Source organism: Tachypleus tridentatus, chromosome 5 (genome assembly GCF_004210375.1).
Source record: "Tachypleus tridentatus isolate NWPU-2018 chromosome 5, ASM421037v1, whole genome shotgun sequence".
Lineage (NCBI taxonomy): Eukaryota > Metazoa > Arthropoda > Merostomata > Xiphosura > Limulidae > Tachypleus > Tachypleus tridentatus.
In genome coordinates, this window is record NC_134829.1 from 20,180,167 (window position 1) to 20,197,838 (window position 17,672).

General features: G+C 33.9%; 2 protein-coding genes across 2 annotated transcripts in view; one reads left to right on the top strand and one right to left on the bottom strand.

The window, feature by feature from the left end:
• Nucleotides 1-4,665: 4,665 nt before the first annotated feature.
• Nucleotides 4,666-16,675, bottom strand: LOC143250660 (aggrecan core protein-like). The gene is made up of 3 exons (XM_076501535.1): nt 16,327-16,675; nt 10,315-10,426; nt 4,666-7,661 (listed from the first exon to the last, which is right to left on the bottom strand). Exons 1-3 carry the CDS (start codon nt 16,615-16,617, stop codon nt 7,303-7,305), a joined length of 762 nt encoding a protein of 253 aa, XP_076357650.1. The 5' UTR covers nt 16,618-16,675; the 3' UTR covers nt 4,666-7,302.
• The window catches only part of LOC143250659 (uncharacterized), a 40,865-nt gene continuing 30,710 nt past the window's right edge, over nt 7,518-17,672 (top strand). Inside the window, exons 1-2 of the mRNA XM_076501534.1 lie at nt 7,518-7,638; nt 13,173-13,251. The gene's annotated coding sequence lies outside the window, so the exon portion shown is untranslated. The remainder of the gene's footprint in view (nt 7,639-13,172; nt 13,252-17,672) is intronic.

Genomic DNA, 17,672 nt, shown 5'->3' on the forward strand with positions numbered 1-17,672 from the left:
TATAAATCAAGCAAACTTCTTCTGCTTTTGCAATTCCTATACCTTCTCTTCAACCTTTTAGTGAACTTTTCAAGAGTAACATTCTTCTTCTCTTTACCTCTTAAGAAAGATAAAACCGTTTGTTCCTTTTCTGGCTTTCTATTTACCACCCTATACCTCCATTTCATCCATTTTGCAGTTCTTAAAGTCTGCATGGTGTCTTTTTCAATGGGTCAACACTAATATCCCCACGACGATGGTTTCAGCCGCATAATCTTTTCAGAATAGCATTCAAAATTAGTGGTTGAAAGACTGATTCTGTTAAAGTCACCTTAAAATAAAATCTAAGAAAGAAACTGAGTGTATTTTTTCTTTAATCACTGAGTTGGAGTTTTCTACTGCAAGGTGAGAAGTTACGTATTAATACTTTCATTTATTCATTTAAATTCTTAACCAATGTCATTTAGATATCCATGCATTTTATAAGCTTTATTTTCATCCTGTATAATCCAGTTAAGAAATTTCATCAGTAAAGGTCTCAATCTCCACTAGTTCGTTTTAATACACGTCCTCTTCAGTGATAGAGGAAGAGCTGAGTTTTTTTTTCAATTTCACTGTGTTTTGGTATTTTTAGTTTTTTTTTCTAAATGTGTTGCTTTCTTTCCTATGAAAGAAAATACACAGAAACATTTTTAATGTCGGGTAGTCTAAAACTTATGTAACTTTTGTTAGAAAAGTATTCAGTTTCAATACTATTTTGAGAAAAACTTGAAACTTCTTGAATATTTTTTGGGTGTTTGGATTTTAGTTTGAGTAATTTATATTTAGGCTGTATTTCTGTTCTGTGTTTTTGTCTATTTGTGTTTGTGAATTCAATTTTTTTTCTTGTGGTCTCCATTGGTTCCAAATGACAGCTTGGAGGTTCTTCAATTCTTAGCTCTGCGAAATAGATAGGAAACCATTTTTTGTTTTACTGTTTTTCTTACAATGATTTGGTAAATTTGATGTTGTGATATATCGAGCTCCAGTGATTTAAGAAGTCTTTAATAAGTTTTTTACCATCTGGACAAATCATAAAGATATCAATTACCAGCAATTTAGCTTTCTAATATCTTTGATTTTTTGATGGTCGTTTTTATGTGTAATCAAAGCTAAACCCTTTGTTTCTTCATATAAAATATTCTTCAACTTTTAAGAATGTTAAGCTGGTACTTGAGTAAGTACCTCAATAACTGTGCCACATATAGTTTGCTTCAGTACAGTAGCATTTCATACGTTTGTGTAATTTGTCAGACTCTGATTAAGGTTTTCTGTACTGAAATGTATGTAAACATGTCTAATAGGTCTTTTTATTTCAGATACATCAGATGGTCTGTGACGTTGACTCAACTGTCCATATTTTCGCTTAGTGACGATAAAATAGGAACCAGGCATTTTACAATAATATCGTGACACAGCCACCAAATGGCACTGATGATAGTGTGATATGCCATTTCTGGTTTGTAGACCTTAACTAATCTGCAAACTTAGGGAATCTCTGGTTTTTAGTGCTTTTAATGTAAAGGCAAACGTTAAGGAGATATTACTGTTTTTCAGCATATAGTCCTGTTCATTTCTTTGTCTCTTTCTAGTTCTTAGAGTGTTTGATATGAGTGGGATTTTTATAATATTCTATAATAGTACTCTTTGTTCAATAGAAAAGTAAGATTGCTTATATCAGTTGGGAGAACGAGTATGACCTTATCTATATTCAAAAGTTTCAATACTTTTTTTTTCTTTTGGCTTATTTGAATTTCGTAGCGTTTAGATGCCTTTGTGTCAGAGAATGTTGGTTCTTTTTCTAGGAGGCTTACTGCAGGTTTGTCTATACCAGTAGCTAAATCTGACTAAAATGGATAGTTTTGGATCAGAGAAATATTGTACTTAGGTTGTTAGCCACATCTAACCCAATGACTCAGTGGTAATTTTCAGAGCTTATAGTCGAAAAATCAGGTTTCGATCAAAATGGCGAGCACAATTCAGTTAGTCCATTATGTACTTTTGTTTCTAACAGTAAACCAACAAACAATCAACTATTAACAGTTTATAACTTTTAGCTCTTTTGTTTAATTTATTACTTATGTTACATTTTAATCTCAAATTTTGCTTTAGTTATACTATAATAAAGTTTTACTAGTTATAATATTTTATAGTGTCTCTCTATTTCTTTATTCCTCATTTTAGCTTTCAAAGAAACACTGCATTATCACGACTTCAAGAAAGTTTTTCAAAATCAACAAAATCTGTAGTTATCTCAAAAGTTGTCAAAGAGCATGTTATCAGATGCATCAACCAATTAGCTTTAAGTGTGTAACCTTTAAACTGTTTCTATGCAAGTTGTTATCTTCGTGAACAAATAACATGAATATTTGCTTAGTTCGCACTTGATATTTTTCTAGTGGCTTAAAGGTAAGTTTGAGGAATAAATAGTGCCCTAACATTAAAATATGGAAAGAGTTTGATTCTTGGAGAGGGAGATTTTGTTTGTTTTTTAATTTTGCGCAAAGCTACACGAGGGCTATCTGCGCTAGCCGTTCCTAATTTAGTAGTGTAAGACTAGAGGGAAGGCAGTTAGTCATCACCACCTACCGTCAACTCTTAGGCTACTCTTTTACCAATGAATATTGAGATTGACCGTCACATTATAACGCCCCCACGGCTGAAAGGGCACGCATGTTTGGTGTGACGGGGATTCAAACCCTCGACCTTCACATTGCGAGTCGACCGCCTTAACTACCTGGTGGGGTGGAATGAAGGAAAGCAGAATGTATAGCATGTTATGCACTATTTTCATTAATAACAAGCTGTTAAATTCTTTTTATATGTTACTTTATAATTTCTTGCTCGTCTTACCACAATTTTTATTTTTCACTCATTTCACAGCATTTTTCTCTCCTTTCCGCCATTTGGTCAGCATGTTGAAGAATTTATTAATGACATGTTAAGGCTTAAGCATAGTAATTTCTGTCCAGATTAATGCTACGTGTTTTATTAGTTGAACCATTTTGTTTTGTTTGCATTCCTACTGTGTTATACCAATCTAAATAAAACGTTGCATTGAAGTCACGCAACGCTAATTAGAGAAATTTAATGACTATCACTGATATCTTAGACTATCTTAAAAGCGTCGAGAGCCACGAAATTAATGGGCTTCGGGGCGGTATCAGGTGTCCAATAAGCTTATCATATATTCATTTTGTGAAATGAATAAACAAACAACATATACATAACATTAAACTCAGGTCATTCTTAAGCTCACTCATTAAATAGTTTTATCCAATATCATTCGTAAAACCATAAAAGCCATCTTTTATTATGATTGGTTTATTATTTCAGTTGTTTGGGTAACACTGTTATGACGATAATCATGAATAATATTATCGTAGTTGGCTATACAATGTAAGTCTTTTACGTGTACAATAATTAATTAAATAAGAGCTTGGGAAGGTCTGCTTTTAAGGGGGTTAGAGCTGCAGTCTGCGGATTAAAATTCCATTTTCGTACATACTAACCTTGTCAATAATGGAGGCGTTGTTATGTTTCAGTCAATCCCACTATTCGTTGGTAGAGAGTTGCCAAAACGTTTGCGGTGGGTGGGGTCAATTAGTTTCTTTTCATCACTTCTAAATCAGGGACGGTTAGCACATAGTAACTTTTCTCGAAATTCAACCAACCTATCACCAAATTTTAATCAAATTGTTTGAAACGGAATTATTTGGTGATGAATATAAAGAAATGTTTGGAATAAATTTTAGGAAAATTAATAACATTGATTTTTTTTTTTCGATAATCAATGTAAAGATTTGGTAGATGATAAGAAAAATCTCTTTAGGACTATTTTGTGTTCAATTGCGAAATTTTAAGCAATATTTATAGATATGAAAATAATTAAAAAAATAATTTAATGTATTGACTGACTCATCAAAGATTACTGCTACGTCATTATTCCAGCTGTAACTGCATATAAAGTATTTGCTGCTTTTTTATTGGTCGATAATGGAGTCAACTTTTCAGAATTATTCATTGTAAATATTTTAGAAAGAAAAGTAGATACAGGTATTTTTATTCGTAATTATAGACACCCCTGGTGGCTCAGCCGTGCCTTTGACGGATATAACACTATGATTCAGATTTGAATACTAGCTGAGGGTAGAGTAGAGAAATGAGAGCTCAATGTGTAGCTTTGTACTTAACACCAGACAAACATATTGCAATTAAGTTGGTATTAATTTGATTTTACTTGACGAGATCTGTACACACGTGACGAAACTCCTCACTATCGTTTAAATTGGCTTAAACAAATGAATTATTGGTAGTTTCTTATTTCTTGCTCGAAGTGACGTAATAGAAACAAATGGGATAACAGTGATATGTTGTTACTGATTAGAGGTGTCAATATGACGTTAAGTATGGTGTGTGAAGATTCAGCAAACAATTACGATAAAAATTTTGAGTCAATGCTGTTAATGACATTTTGTTTTTATGTTTAGAAACGTTGTGATTTTACTTTACATTTTTTCCTGCTAATTCCCAATTCTAATATTATCAAATATATATATTTCTGAATGATAAACCTAATCTATATTTTGATACGTCAAAACGCAATAAATGATGTCACAGCTTATTCGTTAATTTTTCTGAAATGCTTTATTGCGTAATCGTACAAGCCACACTGGAAATGTGATTATCACACATGTTTGTACATCAAAACGTGATTGTATGTCACATCTTATTTGTTAATAATAATAAGATGCTTTATTGTTGTCTTTTACAAGTCACACTGTGATTATTACAAGCTAGAAATATTTCTCGGCTTTGTAAACATAAAAACGTCACTAACACCTTCGATTAAAAACAGTTACATCTCTTGTTATAACTCTCATTATATACCTGTATAAAGTTTTATGATAATTTTGCGTAGAATAGACTCTATTATACGTTTGAAGAACGTAAAGGGTCATTAGAGTTTTCTATATTCCAGCTATAAGGCATAGCTACTGATATTAAACGATAACAGTGTCATCGCTGGGTTAATTGTAATGTAAAACAAGCGCATCAGGTGATCTGATACTCACAACGTCAGTCATATATAAATATGAAATATAACAACTTCCTAGAAAATATGGTGACAAGTTGACAACCAAATTAACAGTAAAGCACGCTTACCGGATATGAATCTGGTTGTATCAGTACCAGGAAAATCGCACGGGATTCACTTCCAGGTAGTATTGGTCAATTAGTGAAGAAGTGAACCAAATAACCCAACAACTTATTAATCTACAATTTGTATTGGTGTCCGAAGTGGAAATAAACGTTATAAACAAACAAGCAAACCTGTGGGTCAATGGACAACATTTACAAGGTCGCTATAATGTAAATTTAAACTACTGTTTTGCACTTTTTCAGTTTAACGAGGAATGTCGCAACAATACAAATTTAATTTCTTTAACCAAGTTAAAAACAACAATTATTAGGCCTACGTATTTATATGCTCTAATGTACATGTAAATCAGTGCCAGATTTGTATTCAGCTTTTTAGTGAATCGTTGTAAAAGTATTTTTGCGAAATACTTTGGTTCCCTAAGGGGTTGTAGAGAAAGGTTTATTTTTTTGTAAACCTCAGGGCCGAAATAATTCATTTGATACCATTTATAAGTCTGTGGGACCAGCCGTTTAGGCGTTACGTGACACATGGATACTGAATCTTATTGTACAGATATTTCGTGATAACCTATTACATTAAAGTCTATGGTATCAAATGAGATAATATACACCTGCACATTAACTCACATGAGTGTTCGCTTGATAATTGTTTACACAAAACTAAATCAGGGACAACACTGATATTCGTTAATAACAATAGTTTGTATTGTTATAGTTAAAACATATAAAACTTTTACTAGCTCGTAGTTATTTTAGCAAGAGCATACGCTTCGAATATACAACACACTGTAGGAATAATCTATTAATTTACTATGCCAATAATGTGTTTCATTTATATATACTTTAAATATTATAGAAATGCAGTTAACTGTTGGGAATTATTATTGCGATATGCTTTTATAATAATCAAAACATACTTCATTTAAGATAGATAGTCTTGAAAACAGCAGTTAGTTTTATTTATTTCTAAACTACCTGGTAGTTTCAGAATTTAAAGAGAAAATGTATAAGACTTACTTAAAACTGTACCGTGGAGCAGAACGACTAAATACATAGAAATATTTTCCAAGTAATATAAATTATATTGTGGTTGTTTTAAACGTGGTAAAACAAAAATTAACTGGTAATTGTATATCTTGTTATTTTCATTCCATCCCATTTGGTAATTTGTTGCCATATAAGTACAGTAACCGTCGCCATATGGTTGATGTGTGTAATGAACATTTTATTTACATTCGTATTAAGAGACTTGGGGAATAAAGCATGATATACAATTGTATCGCAGAAAGTACTAGTGAACTACACCTAATGTTAAACGTATATTTCGGATACGTTTTCGTAAATTTTTACATGAAATAGATATTTTATTCACAATATATATCTTGTACTTCTTCTAAATGTACCAAGTTATGAAATTAATATTTTAAAAGCATACAGCAAAATGAATTTACTTGAAGTGTTTACATTAAGACAACTATGATGTGGCAACTGCTTCCCCTTTCTCGGTTTATAATTCTTTTTATGATGATTATGTTTCGGGTAATTTAAAATCTAAGGTTCGCGTGATTATAAGTGCCAGTTCTATACGTTCAGAACTGGTGTTTGATTATAAGACCTGCACCAAGCACGTTAATAAAAATTGTTCGTTAGGGGAAATTTACCGACAAAAAATTGGTTTGTGTTTCGTTACAGCAAAGCCATATTGGGCTATCTGCCGAAAGAGAACAGAGTAGTTGAATATGTATAAATGTATTTGCGTTTCCATAAGCCCCCATGCGGCTCAGCGGAAAATCTGCAAACTTATGACGCTAAAATGACGTTTTGATACTATATTCTATAGTTTTAGGCTTAACAACAAACAAACAAACTTTTCTGTGATAATAAGTGTGGGTTGAATGCAATATCATATATGAAAAACACATCAGACTAAGTAGGAAATATATCTTAAAAATGTGAAATAAAATAAAACTAAAATAATATTGTTTTCGAACCGTTTCTACTCAAGCAAGCTGTTAACAAGTACGTTAGCATCTGTATGTACTTCGAGGTGATTTTACTTACTATGTCTTCAAAGTGCAATGTGTTTTCTTTTTTTTATATTTTAGGATAGATAGAATTTATTTATTGGATTTTGATTTCACATATATAATAACACAGTTTGGTACATACGTAGTCATTCCACCCCATTAGGTAATTTGTTGCCATATAAGCACAATCACCGTCGCCATATGGTTCGGGTGGCACCCAGCCTCTGAATTCACCTGCATACTGCCATTCGCCATTGACTTTGCGAAGATCTATCCAAGTGTCGGCAGGGGATGAAATCAAACTCATCAAGAACTGATGAGTTGCCAGATCTGGAACTTTAGCCAATCGTGCCCCATCTGATTCGCAAGCAGATATGGCCTGTGACTGGGTTTTCTGTGTTTTGTAGAGCTTGAACGACGAACCATTTAAGTAATAATAGTATCCTTTTGGTGCTGTAAAATTTAATAAGTATATGTAAATAATGTTTGAAATATTTTACACATCTAACATCTTGGGGAAAAAAGTGTTTTCTTTAGCACATTTAAATAGAATGATAAGTTTTCCATAACTATTTAATTTGTTGGATGATTATTTTATAGGCATATCTGAAGAATATGATTTAATGGTTAGATAATTTTAGACCATTGTATTCATACATTTATTCTTACAAAACTGACCAGGTTATTTTGCACGCGATATTATTAGACAACTTAAATGCGTATCTTACGGTATTCATATCACAAGCTTTCTCACTTCCACTGGTGGTGCTTTTATCTCAGAACCGAAATGTTTTAAGGCAAAGATTATCACTTTTTAGATATCACGATAAATAGAGCATTGAAGAGGTAGAAAAACTGCAATCAAGTTTGTGTTTTGTTGTTGTTCTTAAGCGTAAGTCTATATAATAGACTATCTGTGCTGTGCTAGATTTGCAGCTGTGGGTTACTATCATATACTGGAGTATTTAACTGAAAAAAAGTATCATTTAGACATTGAAGTAAAAGCAATTATTGAAGTCATAACATCTTGTTACATTGTTACAACGACGAAAATAAGCCATAATAAGTATAAAAGTAAAGGGACAAGGCTTGCTGGTATACGAAAATTTTTATGGTCATAAAGCTACGTAATCCTATCCACTCTTACGTCACCAGGCAACCCGCATTGTCGGCGATACAGAATTATACGAACAGTTAGTTCGATATCAAATCATTAAGATGAATATAAATGATTAATCCTTTAATTTTTACCAGCGTCATATAGTTTTTGTATTACGTTTCTGAATAATTTGTATTTCAATTATGTTCTAGATTTATTTTGTTTATCTCTCATACCTTATGAATTTCGACCTTTACCAAGAGTAATGTCAAAATAAATATTTGATTTTAGTATTGTAAAATGTTTCTAAGATTTCAATGTTGTATATATTATTTTTATGAAAAATTCCTCAAATATTATTATGATGAGTTAATAATTATTTCACATAGAGTAAATTACGAATTCTAAATTCCCTCTCAAATATTAGGCCCGGCATGGCCACGTGGTTTAAGGCGTTCGAATCGTAATCTGAGGGTCGCGGATTCGAATCTCCGTCACACCAAACGTGCTCGCCCTTTTAACCGTGAGGGCGTTATAATGAAACGGTCAATCCTACTATTCGTTGGTGGTGGGTGGTGATGACTAGCTGCCTTCCCTCTAGTCTTACACTGCTAAAATAGGGACGGCTAGCGCAATAGCCCTTGAGTAGCTTTGCGCGAAATTTAAAACAAACAAACAAACATTGTTGTTTTTTGGAATTTCGCACAAAGCTACTCGAGGGCTATCTGTGCTAGCCGTCCCTAATTTAGCAGTGTAAGACTAGAGGGATGGCAGCTAGTCATCACCACCCACCGCCAACTCTTGGGCTACTCTTTTACCAACGAATAGTGGGATTGACCGTCACATTATAACGCCCCCACGGCTGGGAGGGCGAGCATGTTTGGCACGACTCGGGCGCGAACCCGCGACCCTCAGATTACGAAGCGCACGCCTTAACGCGCTAGGCCATGCCAGGCCCAACAAACAAACAAAGCTCACATCTTAGCATTTACAATTGAGAACTTGAGGGAAGAAATAAATCTCCTTTGTCGTGATACGTTTCATGTTTTGGACTAATAAAGATCAGGTTCGACATTGAAAGCTGGTAAATGTTTACATGTAGATTTGAAACTAAATTACCACTGGTATAAGTTTTTGGATGACGTCACACGACATTGAAGATCACTGCGCTACATTTTTCCCCCGTATGCCTTCTTGTTAGGGGTAATTTATTTTGCGGTGAATTTACTTTAATTATTAAGCTATCACTATGAAACTACAAGCATAAATTTATATACATTTAAAAAAAAATTTTTGATTACTAAGAAGTAATCGTTTAGTGGCACAGGGGTATGTTTGCAGATTTAGAACTCTACAAACCAGGTTTCGATAGCCGTGGTGGGCAGAGCACAGATAGTCCATTGTGTAGCTTTGAGCTTAAACTATAAGCTAAAGAGCCCAAAAAATGCTAGAAAGGTTCAGCAATATTTAATAAATTAACGTTTTAGTGACTGTAAGTGCGTTAAAACAACAGTTTAAATAAAATAAAGCTGAACTTAAAGCGCTTAAAGAAATTTCCAATTCATACATCGAAATTCACATTTCGATTTCCTTACTTCAAACAGTTTATGTGTTTCACGAAAAAGTCTATGACAAAGGAAATGTATTTTTTACCTTATTATTTAAACTAGGTTAGCTTGAGAGGTAAATTATAAGAAACAAAAGAGCATAAAAAATCCACTCGTTTTTCGTACTCAGAATGTATCTAACTTTACTATTGGTCATTCATGTAAATAAAAAACAAGATTACGTAAGTTGGTGACATTTACAATAGTTAAAAGCTCCAACATTTTACTAATACAAAATGGCTGTATCAAATCGTACAATTAAATTTATTTCTAGGAGAATAATAAAGAACTTTTCCAATTTATTCGTGCAGAGTGAAAAGGCACATGTAAGAATTTGCATTCTTAGGAAGGATCAAATTAAGGTGTTTTATGAAAACAAAAGGATGGGTACAACACTCACGTATCTCGCAGTGATATCCTGTGAAATTAAACGCACAGTAGCAGGTGTAAAGGCCAGCAGGACTATCGTGACAAGTTGCTCCATTTTTACATGGAGAATCCTGACAGGTAATCTGAAAGAAACGCAATTAGAACATTTACAATGACTTTAAAGGAAAGAGCTGGACATCTAAGCTAAGCATGTGGTTGTAATAAATTATTTTATTGTAGTGTTCCTAATCCTTCCAGGTCAGCTAACAAAAATAAAGTTTAAACAATTGCTTTTACAAGAAAAATATTTTGCCGAAAACTACCACATGATGGTGACAAGTTGTTTACCTAGTGTGGATACTCTGAACACATAAATTGAAACTCTTCACATAATCACGTGAAGTTACTCCATTCTCATCTGTATACGTCTTACAGGTATATAACGTAAATAGTATCATACGTTGGATTTTCAGAAGCGATTTCTGAATCTATAGCAGTAGGCAACAATCGACGTGCTCAGGTTTTCTGTAATTTAAGTTTGTTTGTTGAATTTTGCATAAAACTACTCAAGATTGGCTTGGTTTGGTTTGAATTTCGCGCAAAGCTACACGAGGGCTATCTGCACTAGCCGTCCCTAATTTAGCAATGTAAGACTAAAGGGAAGGCAGCTAGTCATCACTACCCGTCGTCAATTCTTGGGCTACTCTTTTACCAGCGAATTGTGGGATTGACCATTATAACGCTCCCATGGCTGAAAGGGCGAGCATGTTTGGTGTGACGGGGGTTCGAAATCGTGACCCTCAGATTACGAGTTGAACTACTGAAAAGGCTATCAGCGCTAGGTTTATTTTTTTTAAATTTTTGCACAAAGCTACACGAGGGCTATCTACGCTAGCCGTACCTAATTTAGCGGTGTAAGACTAGGGAGAAGGCAACTAGTCATCACCACCCACTGCCAAATCTTGGGCTGCTTTATTACTAACAAATAGTGTGTTTGTGTGTGTTTTTCTCATAGCAAGGCCAAATCGGGCTATCTGTTGTGTCCACCAAGGGAAATTGGACTCCTGATTTTAGCGTTTAAATTCAATGACTTACTGCTGTCCCACCGGGGTGCCCAACGAATAGTAGGATTGACCGTAACGTTATAACGCTCCCACGCAACCCTCAGATGACGAGTTGAGCGCCATAACCACCAGGCCACTTTGGAGTGATAGACTAGAAGAAGGACAGATAGTTAACATCTCCCATTGCCAACTCTTGGGTTCATTTTACATATTATGCAACCAAATCGAAACAGTGTTTGCATGTGTATAAATTTCATATAAGGATCAGGATAAGTAACTCTGTCTTTCTATATTCCTTTACGTGTACCATGCTATTAATGGTGGAAATTGTCAAACAATTAAACCAACCTTTATGTGCGTGACGAATATTTATAATGTACTTTGTATTTTATACCACACCTGCAATATCACATCAATAGGTGAGCCTGCGGACTTATAACATTGTAATGCATGGTTAGATTTCGCGCAGTAGATATGGAACTGGTCATACGTGGCTTTGTTTTAAAAACAAATTCCCACACTAAGATAAACAAAATTAAGAAGATTATTAATATGCAATGGCTCTATTAACAATTAGCTCACAGGTTCTATTTGATTGGAAGCATAGTTATATTGGAAGTAGGTGAGATAATTTTTAAAAGTAATAAGTTCGACTTTGAAAGTAACAGATAGCCCAATGAATCTCTGCTCTAAGTAAACAAAACGAACCGTCTTGCAATGCTAGATATACCTAATGATTTATTTGTCGGTTTGAAGTTAATCAAAAAGCAACACAATGGGCTATCTGTGTTTCGTCCACTACGGGTATCGAAACTCCGACTTTAGCGTTTTAAATCCGCAGATATATTGATGTAATTCTGGGGAACGTACAAGTACAACATCTCTTTAAAATATGGACTTTATTAATGCGTTATTATAAAAACAAGTGTCGTTCCACAAAATCAGCAAATGAACATTTCGCGTGACTTCGTTAGACATGGGTTATTTGCCTAAAACTACTCAAGACAGCTTTGGTTTATTTTAAGTTTCTCACAAAGCTACACGAGAGCTTTCTGCTTAGCCGTCCCTAATTTAGCAGTGTAAGACTAGATGGAAGGCAACTAGTCATCACCCCACCCCACCAATTCTTGGACTGTAACATTATAGCGCTCCCACGGATGAAAGGGCGAGCATGTTTGGTGCGAGGGTGAGACATGGGTTGACCCTGTTATAGAACTCTGGATTTCAAAACAGGAGACGGTTATAACCACTGGTTGTTTCTTGGCAACGTAAAGTGTAAGGTTTTGCTCAAGTTGATTCCATTATTTATATATCGTTTTTTATAGTTTCATATTTGTGTTTTTTTTTATTCACCACGGATTTCGTCGAGCCTTCGACATATAACGAGTAGAGATCAAGATTATGAAGCTGTTTATCCTGGTTCGAATATATGTTATACCAAAAATATTCCATCACTTAAAGCTATTGGTGCGTTTTAAGAATAGTATTAATTCCCTTAGCGTGGATGGTTGTTGGTAGAATTCTACTGATTGGTTACCTTCCTCGTATTCAATTATTCAAAATTATGGTCGGCAAGAGAAACCTTAGAAGCTTTGCCCTAAATTTAAGTACAAATCATTTGTACTAAATTAGGACCAAAATAAATGTAATCCCAGAAAATATGGAAATATATATATGTCACTACTGGATCAGAGACCAAAACAAGTGGCAAGAGAAAAAATGCTGTGATCTTTGCAAGATAAACTTCCTATGTATAATATTGTTTTTAATGTTAGAAAAAGGCGTCTAAAGTCTATACTGTACACGCTATTCACTTTTTTTTAAGTCTTGAAAATACGACCAGCCACGCTAATGCTACGACAATAACAACCACCTCGCACCTCCAGAATGACAAACATATTGAGGTATGTAAACTTTTGATCAGTTGTAAAAAAAAAAAAAAAAGATCAGAATGAGGGGTTTATAAAATGAATATGTTTTAATATATGCTGTGCACTTGTTTGTCTGTTTTTAATAACTAAATTACACAATGGGTTATGTGCGTTGTGAATATCGCAGGTATTGAATCCCGTCTTTTAACGTTATAAGTCCTCAAGCTTACCGTACAGCTATCACGATTAAAACTCACTACGTGTTATTTACAGGAGTGACAGTGTAACGATTTTTGCACCTCCTGTATCTCGGAGTACGGTATATCAAACCACCACATATTTTCAGTGAATGTACCCTACGAGACTCTTACTTCAAATATGGAACATCACGGAAATCTACAAAGAAAGACCTGAGATGTAACATCTCCAATTTTGATTCAGTTTCATATATTTTTTTTCCCGTTTGCACCAAAAGTACAAAAAGAAAATGATAGAAAAACGTACTTAACTTTTACGGATTTTTTCAGATTTGATATACTTTACGACCTACGATTAGGAGTCTCATTTGGTGTAAATTTAAATTGCGTGTGCAAAGTAATTTAACAGTAACTGCTCACAATTGACAATTTTTGCTCACGCCCTCGGTCTGAAATCTCTAATACAGTTTCAACTATGAGTAAAAGTTGACCGTTTTTAGTTTTTCTCATTCGGATTAAAGGCTGCTTATTTAGACGAGCAAAACTATAAGATGAAAGGACCGACTGATGCAAAAGTATTGATTAGGCCAAGCAAAGTAGATTGACAATGTCTGTATCAAGTTTTTAAAAGAATCATTCTGGTGGACGGTTATCATTGATTATTTATAATCAACTTTCCATCACAAATTTACTAAATTTTACGAAATTATTCTTATTAAAGAGCGTGTAGCAAGTAGTATAAATAATGATGCTTGATATGGCTGTATCGATTCCATGGGGGTGATGACAAAAACTGTTAATCTAAATTCTATGGCGTTGGTGTAGAGGATTGTTTGTTTTTGAATTTCGTGCAAAGCTACTCAAGGAATATCTGCGCTAGCCGTCCTTAATTTAGCAGTGTAAGATTAGAGGGGAGGCAGCTAGCCATCACCACCTACTGCCAGCTGTTGGGCTATTCTTTTACCAGCGAATAGTGAGATTGATCGTCATATTATAATGCTCCCATGGCTGAAAGGGCGAGCATGTTTGGTGTGACGGGGGTTAGCGCAGTTAGCTTTCGAGTATCTTTGTGCGAAATTCAAACCAAACATATGTAGAGATTTTTTGAGTTTTAATATGATATTTAAAATACATATTAAAGGAGCATAAAGGCTGCTTAAGAAATAATAAAATAGAAAACACGGCTGTTTCAGAACATGTTAAAACACCACAACAAGAATTTTCCTTTCAAACACTATTAATTTAGGTGAACCTCGTAACATCACAGCGTTAAATGTCAGAAAATCATTAGAAATAATAAAATAAAAAAACCAGAAAATATCTATTGAACAGAGATGAAGTGCCATCAGATGCATTGAAATATGAGGTGATGTAACATAAAGGTTGATTGAAGAATTATGTAAATACAGAAATCAGTGTAATATCACACCGTGTTTCTCCGATAATAAGACCTACACATTAAATAAGCCCTAGTTAAGAGTGGCAGGAAGAGGAAAGAAATTAAAAAAAAATTAATTTATTAATTAGTTTAATAGTTAGTTAATTAGTTTGTTTAAGTATTAATCAGTTAGTTTAATAGTTTAATAATAGTTTATTTTAAATGGTTAGTTTAATAGTTTTACTTTGTAACTTCATTTTTTTAATATATCAAAATAAGACATCCCCCGAAAATAAGCCCTAGTGTTATATTTTGGAGTGAAAATTAATATAAGCCCTGTCTTATTTTCGGAGAAACACGGTATCAAGGGGGGGAATATCAACTGGTATACCTTGCAAATAACTCCTGAAGACAACATAGATGAAATCGAAATATTGTACATGTAGAGTTTATTTTAAAGTTGAAGCCTTCGATAGCTTCAATAAAATGTTTAAATATGTGTAAGTATGAAACGTCGGTTTTAATTATTTATTTAATTTTAAACAATACACAGTCATTCACATTTAGCCTAAAGGTGACCTAAAGTATATTGAACAACTTTGTAATGCTAACACCTGATTAAGACAGATTGTTCTTTCTCTAATGGATATTCGCCATAGGTGACCTAATGTATAAAAGCGAACTATTGAAGCGTAGCACATAAGAGTGACAAATTATAATTATTATAACGTAGAGATTCTTTACACTGATACTGCCATCGAACAGGCTCGTCCTTTCAGCCGTGAGGATGTTATAATGGTACGGTCAACCCTTCTATTCGTTAGTAAAAGTAACCCAAGAATTGACCAAGAATGTTGTTGTCTAATTGTCTTCCTTCGAGTCTATCACTGTTAAATTAGGAACGGCTAGCGAATATAGCCCTAGTGTAGCTTTGTGCGAAATACGAAACAAATCAAAATCTGAGTTTAACATTTATTTATTTTCCTCGTTTTTTAAATGAAAAAGAAAATTTGAGATTTTTTTAAAAACTGCAACTTTAACTTTTTTCTCAAACATGTAAAAGTTTGTTTTTTGTTTTTTGAATTTCGCGCAAAGCTACTCGAGGGCTATCTGCGCTAGCCGTCCCTAATTTAGCAGTGTAAGACTAGAGAGAAGGCAGCTAGTCATCACCACCTACCGCCAACTCTTGGGCTTCTCTTTTATCAACGATTAATGGGATTGACCGTCACATTATAACGCCCCCACGGCTGAAAGGGCGAGCATATTTGGTGCGACCGGGATTCGAACCCGCGACCCTCGGATTACGAGTCGAACGCCTTAATACATTTGGCCATGCCGGGCTCAAACATGGAAAACATCTTTAAAGAACATTGTTATGTAGATACTTTTCACGTATTTGAAGTTAATATTTCGTGATTTAGAATAAAAGACCCTAGTGAAATTTATACATTTGTGAAGGTTCAGTTGTCTTGTTTAACTCTTTAGTAATTTCTTTAGTAATTCAATAAAATGAATGCTTTTAACAGTACATACCTTATTTACCCATACACTGTAAAATGCGCTGTTTGAGAGCTGGCCTTCAGATACTGAACCCAAAAGCTGACACTCGTGAAGTACATCGCTATATCCCACACCTACGCAATTCTCATTTTTTATGCACAGAGCACCGCAATGCATGAAGGAGACCACCGACCTATTAATCTGTAGTTGTCCTGACGTTGGTTCTTGCAAATGACCATATAAAAGGAAACTACTGCTAATGAGGTGGTGTGATTTAGTAATAAACGATAGCAAAATTATAAAGACTGGGACTTGCGATGACATTACTATTTCTGTGGATGTAGCTTCTTTCAGAAATATTTAGTGACAGTAACCCGAGTGGTATGGCTTAGTGTTTAATTAGAACCTGCTGTAAAAAAGTGCTGTGAATTTTATTGTATGATATAAATATCTGCATGTCTCGCTGTTCGATAACATTTGTTGACTTTCACACACTAATTTATTTAAAACGCGATGCTCACTATAGTGTGCGATTTGTAATAAAAATGAGTATTCAATCAATAATAAATAGAGTTCCAGAGTAAGTCACAACGAGCTTTTTATAGGTATATTGTGTTTAGGACTGACAAACACCAGTAATGTTAATAATTCAAATAGTAACAAAGCAAACGAAAGAAACAGGGAACAAGTACAATAATCTAACAGGTAAATAATAGATGATGTATATCCTAATCAAAAGACAGAAATAATTAAAATCTTCCAAGTACTGTGATTTTTGCACTACCTACAAAAAATGTCCTTTGTTTGTTCACTATTGATCTTATAAGGATAACGTTGGAATTGGATACTCCCCAGTGAGCTCATCGTAGGTATCTCGTTGTGCAGTTTTGCATTTAAAACACAAATAAATAACTAAAACAGGAACGTATTCTACCTCCTTTTTTAAAATTAATCTTGTATGCAGAGAAGAAATTCCAAATTCACGTTACTAAATTTTTTTTTTAAATTTGAGTGAAGAGAAAACAATTTAATTGTTTCGTGTCTGTGTATGAATGTTCGGGAAAGTTTAGTGGTGTAAAACATGTGAATTAATTAGCGAATGTTTGGATTATTTATTAATTAGTTAATTATCAGGGTTTTATGTATATGGGTTAAAATGTTTCTACAGTAGGTATCTGTGATTTGTTGGCGATAAACTCGAACAATAAAGAGACAACGCACAATCCACTTGTTTTAAATAATGTATTCAGAATAAGTCAAAAGTATTTGCCAAAAATCCTTACACTATGAAATATCACAGTTTTATCTAGAAATCTAAGTAACTCTTTTGCTCTTGTCAAAAGTCCACTTAAGCTGATTCAGTTACTTTGGAATTCAGT

Excerpts from the sequence above, each read along its gene's own strand:
- LOC143250660 (XM_076501535.1), bottom strand. The coding sequence starts at position 16,617 with ATGTCATCGCAAGTCCCAGTCTTTATAATTTTGCTATCGTTTATTACT. Across the intron at positions 10,427-16,326 it reads ACAGTGTATGGGTAAATAAG|ATTACCTGTCAGGATTCTCC; the intron begins GTATGTACTGTT and ends CGTTTCTTTCAG. Across the intron at positions 7,662-10,314 it reads AGGATATCACTGCGAGATAC|CACCAAAAGGATACTATTAT; the intron begins GTGAGTGTTGTA and ends TAAATTTTACAG.